General features: G+C 49.9%; 1 protein-coding gene and 1 non-coding gene across 2 annotated transcripts; one reads left to right on the forward strand and one right to left on the reverse strand.

Moving 5' to 3' along the window:
* Positions 1-242: 242 nt before the first annotated feature.
* BCKDHA (branched chain keto acid dehydrogenase E1 subunit alpha) lies at positions 243-21,122 on the reverse strand. The gene is made up of 9 exons (XM_070398556.1): positions 20,991-21,122; positions 10,135-10,317; positions 9,944-10,030; positions 4,713-4,821; positions 2,401-2,562; positions 2,109-2,315; positions 1,789-1,930; positions 1,486-1,657; positions 243-767 (listed from the first exon to the last, which is right to left on the reverse strand). The coding sequence occupies exons 1-9, from the start codon at positions 21,096-21,098 to the stop codon at positions 597-599; spliced, it is 1,341 nt and encodes a 446-aa protein (XP_070254657.1). The 5' UTR covers positions 21,099-21,122; the 3' UTR covers positions 243-596.
* On the forward strand, positions 5,663-5,766 carry LOC138997501 (U6 spliceosomal RNA). Its single transcript, XR_011468964.1, has one exon. It is a non-coding gene; the product is annotated as a U6 spliceosomal RNA (small nuclear RNA).
* Positions 21,123-21,440: the final 318 nt, after the last annotated feature.

Here is a 21,440-nt window from a genome sequence, read left to right on the forward strand (position 1 = left end):
CTTGTTTAGACCAAGTTAATGGCCTTTTGGGCTTCCTCCACGTGAATAGGAGCTCACTTTTTGAATAATAAGAATTATATGTCCGGGGGGGGGGGGGGCGGGGGCATCAGGATTTGAGAGATGCTTAGGTGGGGCATGGACAAAAAAAGGTTGAGAACCACTGATCTAACTGAAGGGGCAGGGTCCCAAACCAGTCATGCAGGACTCCCACCTCCAAAACTCCAGGAAACAGAGACCAAAGGTGGCAGAGAACCAAATGTAGACAGTTTATTCACTGCCTGCTGATCACCCCTCACTTTGAGTAAGTGCTTGCCCCTAGCCCAGAGGGGCTTCCAGTCCTGGAGGCATCCCACCTAGCTCCTGGGAGAAGGCACTGAAACCACAAAGTGGGGGCTGAGAAGGCCCCCCAACAATGTAATAGCCTAGAGGAGCTGGGATGGTGAGCAGAAGCCCCACCCTTACTATCTCAGTCCTGCCCTGGCCCCTTGGAGGGTGCTGGCTGGGGAAGAGGGTGGTGTCCTGCCAGCTGCCTCCGCCCTTCAGCCTGGGACTGCCTCTCGGGGTACCTGAGATGGGTGGGGTGGGGCGAGCAGGCCTCACTTCTCAAAGTGGTCCAGGGGATAGTGTTCGCCGTAGGTCTGGAGGTGACGGGCCAAGGACTCCTGCTGCTTGCGGAGCTGGGCAGGCATCTCCTGATACACATCCGAGAAGAGCAGACTGGGATTGGGCTTCAGCTTCCGCTCGGCCTGCTCGAAGGCCTCCATCACCTGGGGGACACGGGATGGTGGGCAGGTAACTGGCCTCCTACCCAGGGCTCTGCCTCCTACCTGTAGGACTTCAGTGAGGCATTAACCCCCCAGAGCCTTTGTGTTCCCCTCAGGACAACGAAGACAATCATTATCAGTGGAGATAGCTATCATCCCCATCAATGCCCCCAACCCCAGCATTTCTATCCTTCACAGGACTAGGTACTGACCTAAGCCTATAGAATGGTTTCAGACTCAACAGCCCTAAGAAGCAGGCAGGTTAGAGATAAGGAAACCAAGGCTCAGAAAAGAGACTTGCCCGTGACAATGTAGTTAGGGACAGAGCTGGACACACTGCTGCCTGACGCCAGGGTCGGCCCTTACCTCTGGCTCCTGATGACCAGGAGCCAGGGAGGACATGGGCTGGCCGTGGGGGGGACACTTACACCACATGCAGATTAAGTCACCCCATCCCCAACCTTCTGAAGCGGGTACCCAGGATCCCTCTTCAGAGATGAGAGAGCAGAGGGCAGACATTGTTCCAAGAACATGGCTGAGGTGCATGTGCCCAGGCAGCCTGGCTCCATAGGCCACATTTACAGGTGTCCCTGGGGTGATCCCTGAGTCTCCCAGTTCAATGTCCCCCAAATCCCAGCCTCCAATCTTCCAGGGTTCTCCATGATGCACCACCTCCAGACACCCCCTGGGACTTCAGTTTCCAACAGAGGGAGCCCCTCACCTTCTTGCGGGACTGCTTCCTCCAGGCCTTCTCCTGCTCGTCGTCCCACCAGCCACGGCTCTGCATGTAGTGCCTCAGCCGGGAGATGGGGTGGTCCTGCTTGTCCCAGTAATTGACCTCGTCCACCGAGCGGTATGCTGAGCTGTCATCACTGGTGCTGTGGTGCCCAATCCTGCTCAAGGCAAGGAAGGGGATACAACTTGGGGTGATAGGGTCAGGCTTTGGAGACCCCAGTGATCGATGTGGGGAAGATGGTAAAGATGGTGGCTGTCAAGGCTAATGGGAATGGGGGGAGGCAGGCACCTATAGGTCATGGCTTCAATGAGGAAGGGCTGGTTCTCTGCCACGGCCCGCCGCCGGGCCTCCTTGGTGGCATTATACACGGCGAACACGTCATTGCCATCCACACGGATTGACAAGATGCCGTACCCGGGGCCTCGAGCCGCTGTGGGAACAGAGAGAGGCAGCTCAAACCCCATGGCTCTGATGAGGACAATGAGCAGGGAAGGAAAGGGGAGGAGAGCCAACAGAGCAGCGCTCCATTCACTGTCTCCTGCGACCTCCCTGTGCTGACACCACAGGAAGGAACAGGAGGGGAGAGAGGAGATGACACAGGTCCATACCGATGCCATCGCCGCGGTACTGCTCAGAGGTGGGTGTGGAAATGGCATAGCCATTGTTCCGGCAGAAGAAGATGATGGGGCACTCAAGGGTGGCGGCGAAGTTGAAGCCGGCATGGGCATCCCCCTCACTGGCTGCCCCCTCACCGAAGTAACAGATAACAATCCTGTTGGCATTGGCCCGCTTGGCTGCGTAGGCTGCTCCCACCGCTGCAGGCAGTGAGAGGGTGGTAAGCAGGAGCAGAGCACCATGAATACTCATCGTCCTCACTCGCACACGCACACGCATTCTCACCCTGAGGAATCTGTGTGGCCAGTGGAGAGGAGATGGTGACGAAGTGACGTTCCTTGCAGCCATAGTGGACGGGCATCTGGCGCCCCTTGCCCAGGTCGTTCACGTTGCCGTAGCACTGGTTCATGAACTGTTCCAGGGGGAAGTCCCGATACATCAGCACGCCTGCATGGGGAGGAGGCGGCAGTTAGTGGGGGAGGGGGGCCTAAGGGGGTAGACCAACCTTGTGGGGGTCCCAGGGCAAGGCCCTTCCTGCCCAAACTTCCAATTTCCTGTTTGTACAGTTAAGGGAGCTGAACAAGAGCAGGGAAGGCATACTGTCATGCTTAGGAGACCAGCAGGTGCAGGAACCAGGTGGGCAGGCCAGAAAACACCAGGCCTGGCCCTGGCTGGTTTGACGCAGTGGTTAGAGGGTCTGCCCTCAGACTCAAGGGTCAAGGGTTCGGTTCCCGATCAAGGGCATGTACCTCGGTTGCAGGTTCCATCCCGGCAACCAGTCAATGTGCCCCTCTCACATCAATGTCTCTCTTCTCCCACACCCCCTTCTTTCACTCTCTCTTAAAAAAATAAAATAAACAAAATCAATGGAAAAAATATCCTCCGGTAAAGATTTGAATGAAAAAAAAAATTTTTTTTAAAGAAAGCACAGGCCTATCTCAAAAAGGAAGCCACTGTTCAGACCAACTGATTGCTACCCAGGGAGGCTAAATCATCCAGTTTTTCAAAAGACAAAGACATCCAGCTTGCTTTTTTTTTTTTTTTAAATGAGAAAGTACCTAATTTCTTTAAACATATCTCTGGTGGATGCCTACCTACCATCAAAGAGAGCCGACCACAAGGCTCTGACAGGGAACTGTGATGCCCACCTTACCTGGCTGGTGAGGGGTTCCCTGAGGCAGCACAATCCAGGCACTGTAGTTCTGAGTACCCTTGTTCTCCCCACTCCACAGCGGGGAGATTGAGAGAGTCAAGGATGGGCACAGAGTCCACCTCACCTTACCTCAGCAGCTTCCCAGAAGCAGGGCCTCGTGTTGACTGTGGTGCCAGGGCCCAAACAGTCCTGTGTGGAGTGCCCAGCTGCCACCACGAGTCCAGGACCCTCACTTGGCCCCAACAGCAAAAACAGGCAGGAAGCACTCTGCAAACCCCGCTTGTAGCCCAGTTTCTGAAGAAATCTTCCTTGCTAACAATGCTGAACCACGGACTATCACAGGGTGTCTGTCCTCGTACAGCATGTGGGGTTGGGGGTCAGGTGCAGCGGAGAGGGGAGTAGACAGTCCAAGAGTAGACCAGAACACCCTACTGGTCGAGGGAGGGCTCTGCACAGCCAGCCTGGCCAAGTCCTACCTCCCTCCTGAAAAGCTATCCCAGGGTGAGAGGCCCCAGCCAGTCACAATATACTCCACACTGAGTGCTTACCCCAGGCCAAGCCCTGAACTAACGGCTTTGGCTTTGCGTCATCTCTCCCACAAACGCCCTCAACAACCATATTGAAAGAAAGGGTTCACCATCTCCCATTATACGTGAGAAAACCAAGGAGCAGTTGAGCAACTTGCCCTCGGTCATGAAGTACTTATGAGGAAGGCTCAGATTTGTCTCCCTGGAAGCCCCAGAGGGGAGGCTCTCTGGCAAGGTCCCCACACCAACAACCAGTCTGGAACCACCCCTTTGGCTCCCCAGGCTAATTCCTTCACCCCCATCACTCTTTTATGCACATTTTCTTCAGTCCTAGCCTTTGATGCTTCCTTCCCTGCACTTGTTCACTTAGAAGTCAGCCAGCTCCCTGGCTGGGACCTGCCAGGCCTTCCCATCTGCTTCTGCTCCCTGAAGGCTGCGGCACGTGGAGGGAGGCCAGCAGAGCTCACACGGTGTGGACAAGGGCCCACAACTGCAGCTAGGCCTGCCCTTACTGCATGTTCCCAGCAACCCCCAGTGCAGGGGTTACAATACCATCATCATCTTGATTTTGGAGATGAGAAAACTGACACTCAGAGAAGGGAAGTGATCTGACAACTGGTAGCCATGGACCAATTAGGAGCACAGCTTTTAACCACAACAGTGCCGGGCTTACACAGAGGGGAAGCCCACCCCCTCTAAACTCCTGTACCTGGCTTGGCTCTCTCTTGCTTGAAAAGCTCTTCCTCCATTTCCTTGGACCTCCCTGACATCTTGCCGCTCCTCGAAGAGCACACGGAGTAACTAATGCGGGCTGCGCCTTCACGCCAGGAGGGACTGGGCTTGACCTGCCTCGATGGGGACCGCAGACCCAGGCCTCTGGCATGTGTTCCACGGGGCAGGGCCATGGGCAGACGTACCTGCCTCCCGGTACTGGCCAAACACCAGGTCAGTGTCGTCCAGGGCTGCTGCACTCCCCACGTGCGTCCCTTCCTCACCATAGTTGGTCATGTAGAAGGAGATCCGGCCCTGGGGGTAGAAGGGGGTCCAGAGGCCTGGGCTCAGTTATGCTAGGCAACCACAGAGAACCATCCAAATCCTGACTATCTGATGACTAGGTTGATCAACTTCCTAAAGGCCATTCTGGGCCAGGCCACAGTTTCACCCTTCATGGAGGAACTGCAAGACTGGTTAGAGCCAGAGTGAGGGAGCTGTGTGATGGAAGCTATAAGGACATACCCACCCCACCAGGGAGGGGCACCAGGGAGCAATGCCTAAGCTGAGTGAAGGTAGGAGTGGGTGGAAGTTTCCAGGCAGAGAGAACAATAAAGGCCAGGAGACTGGAAGGGCTGGGACATGAAGTGGGAAAAGTGGGGAAGGATGCAGCAGGAGATAGAAGCAGAACCCAGGTAGTGTAGAGAATGACACATCTGGACTCTACCCGGAGAATGGTGGTAACCTGCTCATGGTTCTCTTTGGGGAGTGATGTTTTAGAAAGGTCTCTCAGGCTACTATGTGGGAAATGAATGGAGGAAACAGGACTGAGTGCAGCAAGCTATGCAGAAGGGCCAGTGGCCTGGCCTGTTAGTGCCGAGAAGCAGGGAGAGGAATGGATGGTTGACAGTCTTAAAAAGCAGTCTCGCCCTAGCCGGCTTGGCTCTGTGGATAGAGCATTGGCCTGCGGACTGAGGGGTCCCAGGTTCGATTCCAGCCAGGGGTACATGCCTGGGTTGCGGGTTCGATCCTCAGTAGGGGGCATGCAGAAGGTAGCCAATCAATGATCCTCTCTCATCATTGATGTTTCTATCTCTCTCCCTTTCTCCCTTCCTCTCTGAATTTAATAAAGAAATTTTTTTAAAAAGCAGTCTCCATGCTCAATTTGACAGCACATATAATAAAACTGAAATGATACCAAGATTAGCATGGCCCCTATGCAAAGGTAACATGCAAATTCGTGAAGCGTTCCATATTTCTTATTTACAATAATCATGACATGGAACAACCCAAGTACCTATCAATAGACAAGTGCATAAAGAAGATGTGGTACATATATACAATGGAATGTTACATGGCCATAAAAAAAAAGAATGAAATCTTACCATTTCCAAGAACAGAGACCTAGAGAGTATTATGTTAAGTGAAATAAGTCAGTCAGAGAAATACAAATACCATATGATTTCAATTACATGTGGAATCTAAAGAACAAAATAAACAAAACACAAACAGCCCTGGCCGGGTAGCTCAATTGGTTAGAGCATCGTCCCAATACTCCAAATTTGTGGGTTTGATCGCTGGTCAGGGCACATACAGAAGCAACCAATGAATGCATAAATAAGTGGAACAACAAATCAATATGGCTCTCTCTAAAACTCAAACGATAAAGTTTTTTTTAAAAAAAGAAGTACAGCCCTGACAGGTTTGGCTCAGTGGATAGAGCGTCGGCCTACAGACTGAAGGGTCCTGAGTTCGATTCCAGTCAAGGGCATGTACCTTGGTTGCAGGCACATCCCCAGTAGGGGGTGTGCATGAGGCAGCTGATCGATGTTTCTCTCTCATCGATGTTTCTAACTCTCTCTCCCTCTCCCTTCCTCTCTGTAAAAAAATCAATAAAATATATATTAATAAAAAAAAGAAGTACAAATCGTAGTTATAAAATAGTCATGGGAATGTCAAGTACAGCATAGGGAATAGAGTCAATAATACTGTAATAACTATGTATGGTGCCAGGTGGGTACTTGAATTATTGGGGGGATCACTTTGTAAATTATATAATTGTCTAACTAGTATGCTGTACACCTGAAACTAGTATAAAATAATAATGAATAAAAATAAATTTAAAAAATAATACTGAATGTCAACTGTAATTGAAAAATAAAATTTTTAAAAAATTACATTAGCCCACCCAGCTGGTGCAGCTCAGTGGTTGAGTGTTAACCCATGAACCATGAGGTCCCAGGTTTGATTCTGGGTCAGAACACATGCCCTGGTTGCCAACTCAATCCCCAGTAGCGGGTATATGGGAGGCAACCAATCAATGTGTCTCATATCGATGTCTCTCTCTCTCTCTCTCTCTCTCTCTCTCTCTCTTCTCCTTCCCCTCACTCCCTCACTTCTACTCTTTCTAAAAGTCAATGGAAAAATATCCTCGGGTTAGGATTAACCAAAATAATAATAAATTTAATTTTTTTAAAAAGCAGTCTATGGCAGACCCCCCCTTTGCTGGCTATACTGGTGCCCAACCCCAGAGCCTGGAAAAGCCAAATGAAAGTTCCCAGCCTCCCTCACAGCCAGAGGTGGCCAAAGGACACAGCGCTAGCCAGATATTTAAGTGGAAGTCTGCTTTTGCTTTCTTTTTCTTCCTGCCTGGCACACAGCCCTGAAGCCTGGACCAGAGGCAGCCATCTTGGAATATGAGGCAACAAGCATTGATGAAAGGCAACTCATCCAGCGGAGTGGATTTCTAACTAAATGCCTAGGGACAGAGAAAGTGATAGCAAGGGGGAGGAAGGAGTGAGGAATTAAATGCAGGCCTCCAGTTTGGGCAAATGGGTGGATGGTGGGGCACTCTTCACTGAGAACTGGCCTAAGGGTGGGAGGGAAGCAGGTCTGGGAGGAAGATGCAGAGGCCAAGTTGGGACAGGCTGAATTTGGTGTGGGAATCAGGGCAAGAAGCCAAGTAATCTGGGGCTAAGAGGAGAGGTCTGATTGGAGATAGGGGAAGCCCCTGACATAAAGATAGACATGAGCTCCCTAGAACTACATGTAAAGTGAAACAGAGAGAGCCCGTGCTGGCACCTGCAGGATGCCCTCTGCATAGTCCTCATGTGTTCTGCAGGCCTGGCTTTCTGTCATGGTGGGTGAACCAGGTGAATAATGCTTTCTTCTAGGTGGGGAGCCAATTAAAAGTTAATTGACCTCCCAGAGCCAAGTGAGTGGGTGGATACCAGGTGCTGAGTGCCTGGCAGGGCTGTGAGATTGGTGAGGGGAGGGTCCCCTGAGGAAACAGGACCTGGGTTACTGCCAGAGGTCACTGGTTGCCACCCTGTATCCTACCCCTCTTCCTCTTTGTTAACAGGGATCTTGTTCACCACAGGCAGCGACTGCACAGACTAAAACACTGTATTTCTCATTCTCCCTTGTAGCTAGAGGTGACCAATGAAATGTGAGATATTATTAGGACTACCTGGAACATCCTATATAGGTGGCTATGGGAGATACCTGGAAAGTGGCATGTCTGACCTTCCACCTTCCTTCCACCTGCCTGGAAAGAAATGTGATGGAGAGAACCCCAGCAGCCATTAGATTCATGAGGGGTCCTCAAGGCTAGAAGCCAACACTGGGTATTCAAAGACATTGTGGGGCCACCATACCAGCCCAGACCACCTGTTTCCAGATGTCTTTTATGCAAGAGGAAAAAAAACTATTAATCTGTTGATGCTACTGCTTTTATTTTTGTTAGGATTTTTTTGGGGGGGGGGGGGGCGGGGGGACTGTTAGTTGCAGGTGAAAGTAATCCTAGCTAACAGGATAAGCCTTGATGGATGAGTTGAGCTCATTGAGGGCTTCCTTATCAGCCAATGGGCAAAGGGCCTTACATGATGGTTCTCATAGAATTCCTTCCCCAACCCTACAGGGCAAGTTCTCTTATTATCCCCATTTTAAAAATATGTTAAAGAAACTGAGACAAAGACAAGAAACATCATCTGCCCAAAGCCATAGCTGTGATTGGACCCACATCTGTGGGATTACAAAGCCCCTGTTTGTGCAGCCAATGCAGGGGCAGGAAGGAACCCAGGCATGTGTGAGCGTGGGAAGATGGCCTGGCCTGGCACTGAGGCTATGGAGAGGCCACGGCCACAGTGGAATAGGAGACAGAATGGACAGGAAGGGCCAGACGTGATCCTGTGGACATGGGAGCCACAGGAAGTTTCTGGGCAGGATGGAGACACTACCCTAACTCAGAGAGCCATACGGAGTATTCCTAAGAGCAAGAATCTGGGAGTAGGCTGCCTGTCTGATCTGCTCAGTTCTGTCTTTTAGGCCAGTGAGCCTCATACTTTAGATCACAGCAGAGTCACCTGAGGCTTGATGGAAATGCAAATTTCTATCATGGGAGGTGACATCTGAGGACCTGCCTGCTCAATATCCTTCCCCCTTTTCTAACAGGAACCCCGGCACTCATGCTCTCGGTCTACTCCTCTATTCCCTTGGTTCCTGGGATGGCCCCAGCCTGGCCTATCACAGGAGCTGGATCAGGGAGGTGTCTGTGACCAAAGCCTGGCCAATGAGCATCAGTCTAGGCCTTCTGCTGCTGAAACATTAGGGACTAGTTTCTTTCCACCACTAAGGAGCAGGTTTATTTATCATGAGGCTGGTAAGATCATGACAAATAGCTAATATTGATCATGGGCTGACTAAATGCCAAGTTCACTGTTCCTAAGACCATTCATTACATATGCCACCATCAACCCTCATGGCAACCCCATGTAGACCAGATAACTGATTCATTGAGAGGTTAAGCAGCTTTCCCAGGGCAGCAAAACCAGAAAAGTAACAGATGAGCACTTCAATCACACCATGAACCCTTTCTCCACCACCTCTCCATGAGCCTGGAGCCAGAGACCACCACTGTTCGAGAATGAAGGAAGCCAAGGCAAAAGAGAGGAGAAAAAGACACTCAGAGAAACAGGTCTGATGACATCTTTCAAGCCCCCAGACCCAGCTGTGCCCTCTGGACTTTAATTACTTGAATCAATATTTCCCTCTTTGACTGGATCTCTGCCCACTGAGGATCACAGCATGTTTGGCATGGGAACTCTGGGGAGCACCAAGGGTCACCATTTCTCAGGACTTTGTGTTCCCGAAAAGGGCCCTCATATCTCCTACCTTCCCTCTCCCTGCAAGGTTAAGTCCCCATCTGGAGCACATTAGATGTTTTCAGTGATCTGGTCCATCCTTCTGACCCTGGGCATGGCCCTTCCCACATTCTCCCTCCAGAGCCCCAAAAGAACCCCAAGAACTCTAAGGACTGCAAGACAAAGGATCTCCATTCCACTCTCTACTCCTTGGGAACTGTCTTTTGGCCCACACACAAGTAGGAAGACCTCAGGTAATTCCAAGCTCCCCCCACCCCCAGTCTGTCCCCACCCACCTGCCGCTGGGACTCATAGAGGATGCGATCCATGGTGTTCAGCAGCGTCATGCTCTTATAGAACTTGAGCACCTTCTCCTGCGGCAGCTGCAGATAGAGGCACAGAGATATGTGGGGCCAGTGGGACCAAAGAGGACATGGGCAAAGGGCCTGGGCATGGGAAGCAGGGGGTGGGGGAGAAGGCCTCTTACATGGGGATCCTCACTGGGGTTGATGATCTGGCCCTGACGATCCATGACACGGTAGATGGGGATCCCAGAGATGACATTGGGTTGCATGAATTCCAGCTTGTCTATGAACTCTGCTGAGGCCCCTGGGAACTGGGGCTTGTCATCCAGGGATGAGAAGTGCTGTTCCTGCTGCCTCTGTGGATGCTGGGGAGGGAAGCGGAGAACACCTGAGTCAGGAGCAGCACCCAGGTTCCACTGGCTCAACTCCATGGGGACAGTCAGTATGGCCTCATGGATAAGTCACCATGGCTCAGGTGAACTCTGGGGCCTGACACATAGGGTGTGAATTCCAGCTCCACCACTCTCCCATTGCATAACCTTGGGCAAGTTACCAGAGTGTCTTTGTGTCTTAGTTCCTCATCCAATTGGGGTGAAAATAACTATCCCACGGGGTTTTTGTAAAGATTAAATAACTCAATAAAATGACAGGCAGTTCAAGAACTGGCAGCTATTATTATTATCAGAGGCCCAAACTCTTCACCCTGGAATTCAAGATCTCCCCAGTCTGGCCACAGAGGACCGCCTCCCTCTTTCAATCGCCCACAGCTACCACAGGCACAGACATCTCTGCAGGGTGCCCTCAAGTCAGCCAGATAAGTTCTTTACTGACATCTGTATCCATCAGGGAGGCCATCCAAAATAGAGCTAAGTCTGTGAGTTTTTAAGAGTCAGCCTGCCTGAGTTCAAATTCCTTGTTGGGTGACCATAGAAAAGTGACTTCCCCTTTTCCAAGTCTGTCCTTTCTCATCTGTAAAATGGAGAACAAGAACACCTTATGGAATGTTATAAGGCTAGCCCTAGCTGGTTTGGCTCCAAGCATCGGCCTGGGGACTGAAGGGTCCAGGGTTCAATTCTGGTCAAGGGCACATGCCCAGGCTGTGGGCTTGATCCCCAGTAGGGGGAGTGCAGGAGGCAGCCAATCAATGATTCTCATCATTGATGTTTCTATGTCTCTCTCCCTCTCTCTTCTTCTCTGAAGTCAATAAAAATATATATTTTTTTAAAAGAAATGTTATGAGGCTAAAATGAGATCATGCATGTAAATGTTAGCAGAGCACTTATAAATCATACAGTAAATGCTCAAAAAAATGTTGATTATCATTTATACCACCATATCACTGCACTCATCTCTGTCCTATTTCTTCCCCCATAATTGGGCAAACTGCTCCACACGCATCAGTGCCCTCTCCACACCAGGCCTAATCACCCCCATAAGCCCAGCCTGACTCACTCAACAAATATTTGAGCACCTGCTTCATTCCAAGCCCTGTGCTGGGTTCTGGGGACCCAGCATGGAAGACAGATGCTGAACAAGTACCGATGAGGGTGAGTCACATTCTCCTAGAAGCCATGGGCCTCCGCACAGCCTAGTGGAAAGAAGGGCAGGCTTCTCTGAGGAAGGGACACGAGAGCTGAGACCTGAAGGATATCTACGAGTCAGGGAAAGAGCATTTGATACCAGGGGAACAAAACATGCAAAAGGCAAAATGTGAGGAGTGGCGTGTCCCTGAGGAACCTGGAAGGAGCTCAGTGTGGCTGGAGGAGCTCTGTGGGGAGCATCACACCTGCTGGGATCAGAGGACGCCTGGCTGGATAAGCCCGTGAGAAGTCCACATATGTCACAGGATATGAACCAATTCCATTTCTTAGCTCTTGAACTAACCTTGAACTGGTCTCAACAGGCAATAGCTCCCCTTGATTAAGCACTTGCTGGGTGCCAAGCTGAACTCTGCATGCACAATCTTAATACTGCCCTTGAGTAGATGAGAAAACTGTGGCTAAGGGAGATAAAATAACCTGCACTGGGCCACAGAGCTAAAAGTAAATAAATAGTCAGGATTAGCTTCAAACCTGGGCAGGTCCAACATTCAGACCCCTAAACCCATGCTCCTAACCCAACTGCGACAGCTGGCTTTGTTTCCACATGTCTTCATCTGTACTTCCCACTGGTCGCCAGATCCGTCTTAGCTCAGAATGGTGGCTTTACTTCCAACAGGAGCTAAAGAAGAATAACTGGATCTGCCATGAGCTGGACCGCACACATTGGTGCTCAAGTGTGTTTCCCTTCCCTCTCTCCTTTAATTGCAGTGAAGAAGCCATCCAAGGTTCCAGAGGGGAGCATGAACATGTGTGCGTTTATCTGTGATTATAGTTGTGAGGAAATAAAGGAAATTCCACTCCCAACAGCAGGGCAGGTCCAGGCTCGACATCACGGCAGACTTACCCTCTGTGTGCGAGGGAAGCAACTAAACTGCAGAACAAACTCTGCAGACTGTGCTTCCCCCTGAGCACTCACATGGCCGGACCTTTCCATCCACCTAGAGCAGCGGTTCTCAACATGTGGGTCGCGACCCCTCTGGGGGTCGAAAGACCCTTTCACAGGGGTCGCCTAAGACCATCGGGAAACACATATATAATTACATATTGTTTTTGTGATTAATCACTATGCTTTAATTATGTTCAGTTTGTAACAATGCAAATACATCCTGCATATCAGATATTTACATTACGATACATAACAGTAGCAAAATTACAGTGATGAAGTAGCAACGAAAATAATTTTATGGTTGGGGGTCACCACAACATGAGGAACTGTATTAAAGTGCCGCAGCATTAGGAAGGTTGAGAACCACTGACCTAGAGGATCCTTTTGTGTTGTGTCTGTCCACACACACACATAACAAGCTCTGGGAAGGCAGGGATCATGTCCAGGTTGGTTACAGAAGCAGGCACTCAACAGGCAATTATTGAACAAACAGATGGATGAGTGGTTACATTCACTGGCACTGGAATCCCACTGGCCTGGGTTCCAATTTCTTAGCTCACTGTATGGCCCTCTGCTAGACACTGTATCTGTTTTCATTTCTCCCTCTCTAAAGAGGTTGCAGAGGGCTGCTGTGAAAAGTTCCTAAGATAAGGCACACAAAGGGTTCAGTACAGGTATGGGACATACCATGTGCTCGAAAATTGGTAGAAGCACAAAAACCAAGTCTAGGAGGTTAGGAAATGGGAAAAAGGTAAATGACAGGAGGAAGACAGACAAAGAGGAGTTGGGGAGAAGGGCTGGCTACACCTCAAACTGGGTTGAGACGCCAGACCATTCCAGCGTAGGCCTGAGGTCCACGGGAGACAGATGGAACGAGGGCTGCAATCTGGGGAGGGGCTCTAAGAAGGTAGTTCAGAGGCCAGCAGAGGTCAGGACCATAGCACCTCAGGGTGTGAGGACAGCACTACAGACTGGAGAGCTCCTGTCAGGGCACTGTGGCACAGCCCGCAAATTAGAGTTGAGCCTTGGCTATCCCCCTTCTCTGCGGCCATCTCAGGGTTACTGTGCTAATTCAATGAGCTCCTCGAAGGGCTCAACAGTGCCTGGTCCTGAAGAAATGCTCCATTATGGGAGGGAGTGGGTGGTAAATGCCTGCAGAGGAAGGATGGGACTCCACCCATTTCTTTTGTTTTTGGTCAGGGGGTGGGTTTGTCCTGGTGGCCAGGGAGTCACAATGGCAGAGGCTACACACATTTACACAAAACCCTGAAGCCACATCCTCCCCCACCACACAGGAAACAGGGAAACCTGCTCTGGGTGGTCTGGTCTGCCCGGCACTCAGTGCTGGGGTGGCCCCTCATGGAGTCACTCCCTACAGCACCAAGGTTATGAGCAAGGACTTGAACAAACTGCTGACCCCTGGCTGTGTAACTAAAGCTCCCTGAGTCTGTTTCCTCGTATGTAAACAGCGGATGGTATGAGTACTTAGCCTAGCACCTGGCACATAATGAACCCAAGTAACCAAATAATGTATTTGACAATTGTTGTCAAACAGGTAGATACGGAATACTTGTTCCAAGTCAGGCCTGAACTGAGGGCTGGAGATGAAGGGAAAAGATGGATGACAGATACTTACTAGTAACACACAAGTTACAATCAAGAGGGGTGAACTAAGAGGAGACAGGATAGCTTCGTGGTTAACACAGGGCAGGGTAGGAAGAGACACTAAAGCTAAACTGCCTGTGTTTGCATCCTGACTTTGTCCCTTTCCAGCTATGTCATCTTGGGCAGGAGACAGTCGCCCTGACCCTGTGTCCCCTCATGGAAAAAATAAGAATTGCTACTTCGCAGGCATGGTGGTGAGATGGGGATAAAGCCCTGCCATAGCTCGGGGGGAACCTCTTGCTACCAGCATCAGATGGAGCATGACGAAAGCTTCCTAGAGAAACGGGGGGCGGGGTGTAAAGCTAAGGCCTGCTGGACAAGCAGGGGTGAGCCAGGTAAAGGCTGCGGAAAGAGCACTTCAGTCCCTGGGAACAACAATGGCTCTGAGGCAAGAGAAGAGAGCCTAGCACCCTGGCACGCTAGAGACCAGATTGGCTGCAACACATTAATAGCCAACTGTCACGGTGCTGGGCGCCACTCAATGCACTTTCTTTTTGCCCAGTGCTCACTGAACACGCACAGCAGCCAGGTGAGGCAAGCACTATTATCACATCACAGTAAAGCAGAGGTGGTCCTGAGGCTCAGAGGGGTTAAGTGACTAGTCCAAGGCCACAGAGGTCATGAGTGGTGAAGGACCATATTCCTACAAAGACCTCTGGGTAAAAGGGGCTCATCCAAAGAGGGGGTAAATGGCCAGCGGGGCTGAAGCCAGCTCTGTCACCCAGCTTCCCACCAGCCGACCTGGGCAAAGGCTGGTGATACAAGTAAAGACTGGACTAAGCAGGATATTGCAAGACCTAAACGAAAGCCCTAATACAAGTAAAGACTGGACTAAGCAGGATGTTGTAAGACCTAAATGAAAGCCCTAATACTCTCCTCTTGGCAGCCTGGTACTATGAAAAGAAACTGGGCTTTGGAGTCCAGAGCTCCAAGTTCAGACTTCACCTTTCTGCGTCTCAACTTTCTCACCTGTAATGAGAGAAAACTACCAATAGGTACCTTACAGTGTGGCTATAATCCTATCTAATAAAAAACAAAAAGGGTAATTAACCATACCTCCGCTACGCTTCCCATTGGCTAATCAGGGCGATATGCAAATTAACTGCCAACAAAGATGGCGGCCGGCAACCATGCAGCTGAAGCGAACATGAGGCCTACTTGCTCCAGTGATGGAGGAAGCCAAGGTTCCCGGCCTGACGCGGCCTGCTCTAAGCTCCGAAAGCAACAATGTTTCAATTATAGAAGCTAAACAAACCCGAGATACCTGCTTTCAGTCGGCCGGGGCCTCAGAGCTGGGAGCGCCAGTGACGGCAACAATGTTTCAATTATAGAAGGTAAATAAATCTCAGAATAAAATAAAAAAAGAAAGAAAGAAAGGAGAGGCTGAGAGCTTCGGTAGCTGGCCAGCCTGAAAACGGCCCTCAGCCCCTCACCCAGACTGGCCAGGCACCCCAGTGGGGACCCCCACCCTGAAGAGGGTGTGGCCAGCCTGAAAACAGCCATCAGCCCCTCATCCAGGTTGGCCAGGCACCCCAGCAGGACCTCCACCCTGATCCAGGACACACCCTTCAGAGCAAACCAGATGGCCCCCGCCCATGCACCGGGCCTCTATCCTATATAATAAAAGGGTAATATGCAAACTGACCCTAACAGCAGAAAGACTGGGAATGACTGGTCACTATGACACACACTGACCACCAGGGGGCAGATGCTCAATGCAGGAGCTGTCCTCTGGTGGTCACTGCGCTCCCACATGGGGGAGCTCTGCTCAGCCACAAGCCAGGCTGATGGCTGCCAGTACAGCAGTGGTGGTGGGAGCCTCTCCTGCCTCCTCAGCAGCGCTAAGGATGTCTGACTGCAGCTTAGGCCTGCTCCCCTCTGGCAAGTGGACATCCCCCAAGGGCTGCCGGGCTGCCAGAGAGGTGTCTGATTGCCATCTTAGGCCCAATCCCCCGGGAAGCAGGCCTAAGCCAGCAGGTGGTCATCCCCCAAGGGGTCCCAGACTGCCAGAGGGCACAGGCCGGGCTGAGGGACCCCCCAACCCCAAGTGCACAAATTTTTGTGCACCGGGCCTCTAGTAAATATAATAAATACAATATGGGTGTGAGTGGGCACTGTAAATCATAAAGTGCTTCATGATGTGAAAAAAGAGGCTGGGTTCCTTAAGACACAGGCCAGGGAGATGGACACATACAGTTAGGAGACCAGTAACGTCCATCTCCATTCATCCCACAATACACACTAGACACCAACCACTTGGAGATATTGGAGCCCTTGGGAAGGAGAAATACTTCTAATTTGCACAGACCAAGATCTAGGTCAGTGATGGCGAACCTATGACACGCGTGTCAGAGGTGACACGCGAACTCATTTTTTGGGTTGATTTTTCTTTGTTAAATGGCATTTAAATATATAAAATAAATATCAAAAATATAAATCTTTGTTTTACTATGGTTGCAAATATCAAAAAATTTCTATATATGACACGGCACCAGCGTTAAGTTAGGGTTTTTCAAAATGCTGACACGCCGAGCTCAAAAGGTTAGCCGTCATTGATCTAGGTGCTTCCTAATTTCCAACAGGGCAGGAACTCTAGTTACCCACTTGCTAAGCTCAGAGAAGTGAAGCATCTTGGCCAAGGTCCCACTTGCTTCTTGGGGTGGTGGCTGAGAAACCGACTCAGGACACCTTGACAATCAAGTTTTCCTCCTTCCTCTTCTCCCTGAGCACTAACACATCTGCCAGCAACTGGAAGGGGAGGAAGGGAGACAGAACCGGGTAAATGCCTCCGAGGTAAAAGGAAGGGCAAGCAGGCAGGGAGAAGGCAGCCCCACTCTTCCTCCCAATCCAGCCTGCTCCAACAACCCAACCAGTCCACTGCAACACAGCCTCCCAACCTTCTCCCACACACTATCTCCTGGCTCCACTGTGATCAGCTAAAACTGCACCATCCAATATAGCAGCCAGCAGCCACCTGTGGCTATTTAAATTTCAATTCATTAAAATTAAATACAGATGCTAATTATCTTAAAATGGGGTTAAGAACTGATAAACCCATCATAAATTGAAAACATCATAAATTGAAATGTATTTAAAACACCTGACCTACTGCCCTTGCTGGTGTGACTCAGTTGTTTGGGTGTCATCCCATGCACCAAAAAGTTGCCAGATCAATTGCAGGTCAGGGCACGTGCCTGGGCTGCAGGCTCCATCCCCTGGTATGGGGCATGCAGGAAGCAGCCAACTGATGTTTTGCTCTCACATCGATATTTCTCTCTCTCCCTCTCCCTTCCTCTCAATAAACTATTTTAAAAAGTAGAAATAGAAAAAATAGATATTTAATAAAATAAAATAAAAACCTAACCTACTGAACATCACAGCCTACCTTAAATGTTCTCAGAACACTTACATTAACCTATAGCTGGGCATTATCTTGAGTTTCATCTCAAGAGTTAACTGCCATCCAAAAGACCTAAATAGACACTTCTTCAAAGTGGACATCCAGATGGCCAAGAGGCATATGAAACAATGCTCAAAGTCACTAATCAACCAAGAGATGCAAATTAAAATGACAATGAGTTATCACTTCACACCTGTCAGAATGGATACCATCAACAAATGCCAAGTGCTAGCAAGGATGTGGAGAAAAGGGAACCCTAGTGCACTGCTGGTGGGAATGCAGACTGGTGTAGCCATTATGGAAAGCAGTATGGAGTTTCCTCAAAAAATCAAATATGGAACTGCCCTTTGACCCAGTGATTCCACTTCTAGGAATATATCCTGAGAAACCCAGAACACCAATCAGAGAGAATGTATGTACCCCTATGATCAGAGCAGCACAATTTACAATAGCTAAGATCTGGAAACAGCCCAAGTGCCCATCAGTAGATGAGTGGATAAAAAAGCTGTGGTACAGCCCTAGCCGGTTTGGCTCAGCGGATGGAGCGTCAGCCTGCGGACTGAAGGGTCCTGGGTTCGATTCCGGTCGGGGGCATGTACCTTGATTGTGGGCACATCCCCAGTAGGAGGTGTGCAGGAGGCAGCTGATCAATGTTTCTCTCTAATCGATGTTTCTAACTCTCTATCCTTTTCCCTTCCTCTCTGTAAAAAATCAATAAAATATATTTAAAAATAATAATTTTTTAAAAGCTGTGGTACATTTATACCATGGAATACTATGCAACAGTAAAAAAAGAATAATCTCTTACCCTTTGAGACGGCATGGAGGAACCTGGAGAGTATTATGCTAAGCAAAATAAGCCAGTCAGAGAAAGACAAATATCATATGATCTCACTTTTATGTGAAATCTAATGAATAAAAAAAACCCCTGATGAACAAAATAGATCTAGAGACATAGAAGCATGGAACAGGCTGTGGAACCCCAGAGACAAGGGGGGCGGGGATCATCCAAAGAATGCATATATGCAAAACCCATAGACACAGACAATCCGGTGGTAAAGGCCTGGGGTGGGCTAGAAGGGGTTAATGGGAGGGAAAAGGGCACATATGTAATACTCTCAACAATAAAGATTTAATTTTTTAAATATATTTTATTGATTTTTTAAAGAGAGAGGAAGGGAGAGGGAAAGAGAGAAACATCAATGAGAGGGAAACATCATTGATCAGCTGCCTCCTGCACGCTCTGCACAGGGGATCAAGCCCACAACCTGGGCATGTGACCTGACCGGGAATTGAACCAGTGGCCTCTTGGTTCCTGGCTTGATGCTCAACCGCTGAGCATACCAGCTGGGCAAGATTTAATTTTTTTTGAAAAAAGAGTTTTTCTTCACCAGAAGCAGGAGACATAGATGGGCCTTTTGTAGACATCATGGGATGTGAAAACACAAAACACAATATCCAAAATTTGTTGGCCACACAGTATACTGTGGTTGTCTGCCCTCGTGATCCTGTGGCTGACTGAGAGCTATAGCCGCTGCCTCTGCCCAGCACAACCACATATTGCTAGTCCAGGAAAATATCAAAATTCAAAGTAAGGTTTAAAATAAATGTGTTTCATCTTCCCCCATTGTAAAATCGAAAAATTGTAAATCAAACCATCGTAAGTTAGAAACATCTGTAAAGTGAACATTTCAGTTCCTCACTGGCACACCCATGCTGCGAGTGCTCAGGTGGCTACTGGACTGGATAGCCCAGGCACAGAACACTTCCATCTTCACAAGAGGCTCTACAGGACAGCCCTGGCCTAAAACCTTCTTTGACTAAATGCTACCACTCCTTCCCTCCATTCAAAAAAAAAAGTATTTTTTAATTTTAGAAAGAACAAGTAAGAGAAATAAAAGTGGGGAAGAAAAACCAAGACTCCAAAAATATATACATTTTTAAATATACATACATAAAAAGTAGGACTTTGCAAGACCTTCTCTTCCTTCCCCCCACCCATCCCCAAAACATGAAAGAGGAGAGTCAACCGGGAAGGGCCACAGGAAGACTGAACCAGAAGGAAGCTGATTTAATCAGTCAAATGAATGACCTTTCCCAGCTCCTGCCCCAGTCCTGCCCACATCCCGCCCCCTGGCCCAGCCAATGGGCTCCTGGGACCTGCAGCAGCTACAGAGGATCTGATTGCTAAAAAAAAAAAAAAAAAGCCACAAAGACCAGCCTAAAGGCAGGAGACTGCCCTACCCCCATCAGGCTCTAGCAACGCTTACCTTCCTAACACCCCGCCCCTCCTTGCTGGCCCATCCTCTGTACCCTCCTCCCGTTTCTCCCGCAGAGAGTGTCTTCCCAGAGTGACTAGCTTCCCTTCCTTCTGGATTGGAGGGTCTGAGGGCCCAACCCCACAGGATTCTGACAGATCTCCCTCCAGGGCCCCATCCATCCATGCCCTCCAAAAACCACCTTTCTCCTCCCTCCCTTCCCTACAGCCTCACTTTCAAAAGCGGCCAGCATTCCTACTGCCCACATCGTATACCAGTTCTTGGCATCCTACATATTTAATTTCACAACCACCCCGTGAGGTGCCACTGTTAGCATTTTACAGAGGGGATTAGGTCCAGGGAGCACCAAGCCCTGGCCCAAGACACACGGTTGGAAAGTGGCAGATGAGGGACAGGATCGAGCTTCATAACCTTCTAACCAGCGGTTCTCAACCTGTGGGTCGCGACCCCTTTGGCGGTCAAACGACCCTTTCACAGGGGTCGCCTATGACCATCCTGCATATCAGATATTTACATTACGATTCATAACAGTAGCAACATTACAGTTATGAAGCAGCAACGAAAATAATTTTATGGTTGGGTCACAACATGAGGAACTGTATTTAAAGGGCCAGAAGGTTGAGAACCACTGCTACCTCTTCCTGTGAGATTTTAGTTCATAGCTCAGTGCAGCCCACGGGGACTTCCAATAAGACCTGTTTCTAAGAAATGTGGGCCAAGTGCCCCTGAGCACCCCTTTCCCCCTCCTCTCTAATTCAACAAGTATTCACGGGTCATCTCCTCCAGCCTGACATTTGATGAGGGGGACACGGGACCAAACTACTTTCTATGCAACTCATTTTAAAATCAGAATTGCGGCAAAAGAGCAAAGAAGTACAGGGCCCTATTTTTAAAAGCCCGTGACTGGAGACCTGATCTCTCCTTTCTCCTCTTGAAGGGGAGGGGTCCTTAGGGAGAAGTCCTTCCTCCTCATAAGGCAGTTTCACTCCCCAAGCCCTGAGGCAAAGGTCTCGCTCCAAGCGGCCCTCCAAGCGGCCACCCCATTCCCTGGGGATGGGTGGCAACGACAGAGGAACCCCCTCGCTCTTTCCAAGTTGTCCCTCCTGTGACAGCCCTTCCTTCACTCCCTGCAGGACCCGCATTCTGAAGACAGCACTGACATTCCTATTCCCCCTGGGGAAAACGCCCTGGTGCCTCAGGTACTCACAGATACAGCCAGCCCCCGAGTGCCCAGCCGCCGCAGGAGCTGAAGGCTGGCCCGGCCCAAGCCTCTACTTGGTCCCCAGACCCGCGCCGCACCGGCCGCCAACGCCATCTTGACTAACAACCCGTTGGTGACCCGCCCCTCTCCTCCGCGCTACTGGGGGCTGCCCCTTCATGAGCCTGACTCAAATGCCAGCACCACCCTGCAGATAAAGCACCTGCTACTAGTCCTTATGTTTCTAGAGTACATCTATGAGTGGGTAAAACGAACTAGTTTCCCCCAAAAATTATTCTGGTCGCCTCATCGTAGTTGTTTTTATAACAGGCAAAGAAGAGGGCAACCTGGCCAGAGCCTCGCGGTTTTAAGGCCCGGGGCCTCGGGTAGGACTAGCCCTGGCCAAGGACCGCCCCCTCTTTTCCATTGTCCAATGGCTTCTCTGGAATTTCGAGGCGG

This window comes from Myotis yumanensis, unplaced genomic scaffold, assembly GCF_028538775.1.
Source record: "Myotis yumanensis isolate MYYU_CA2020_CCGP unplaced genomic scaffold, mMyoYum1.0.hap1 SCAF_18, whole genome shotgun sequence".
Taxonomy (NCBI): Eukaryota; Metazoa; Chordata; class Mammalia; order Chiroptera; family Vespertilionidae; genus Myotis; species Myotis yumanensis.

Coding starts and splice junctions, on each gene's coding strand:
- BCKDHA (XM_070398556.1), bottom strand. CDS start 21,098: ATGGCGTTGGCGGCCGGTGCGGCGCGGGTCTGGGGACCAAGTAGAGGC. Junction 1,658..1,788: donor ATTGAAGCCATGACCTATAG/GTGCCTGCCTCC, acceptor TGCCTTGAGCAG/GATTGGGCACCACAGCACCA. Junction 768..1,485: donor GGAAGCAGTCCCGCAAGAAG/GTGAGGGGCTCC, acceptor CGTGTCCCCCAG/GTGATGGAGGCCTTCGAGCA.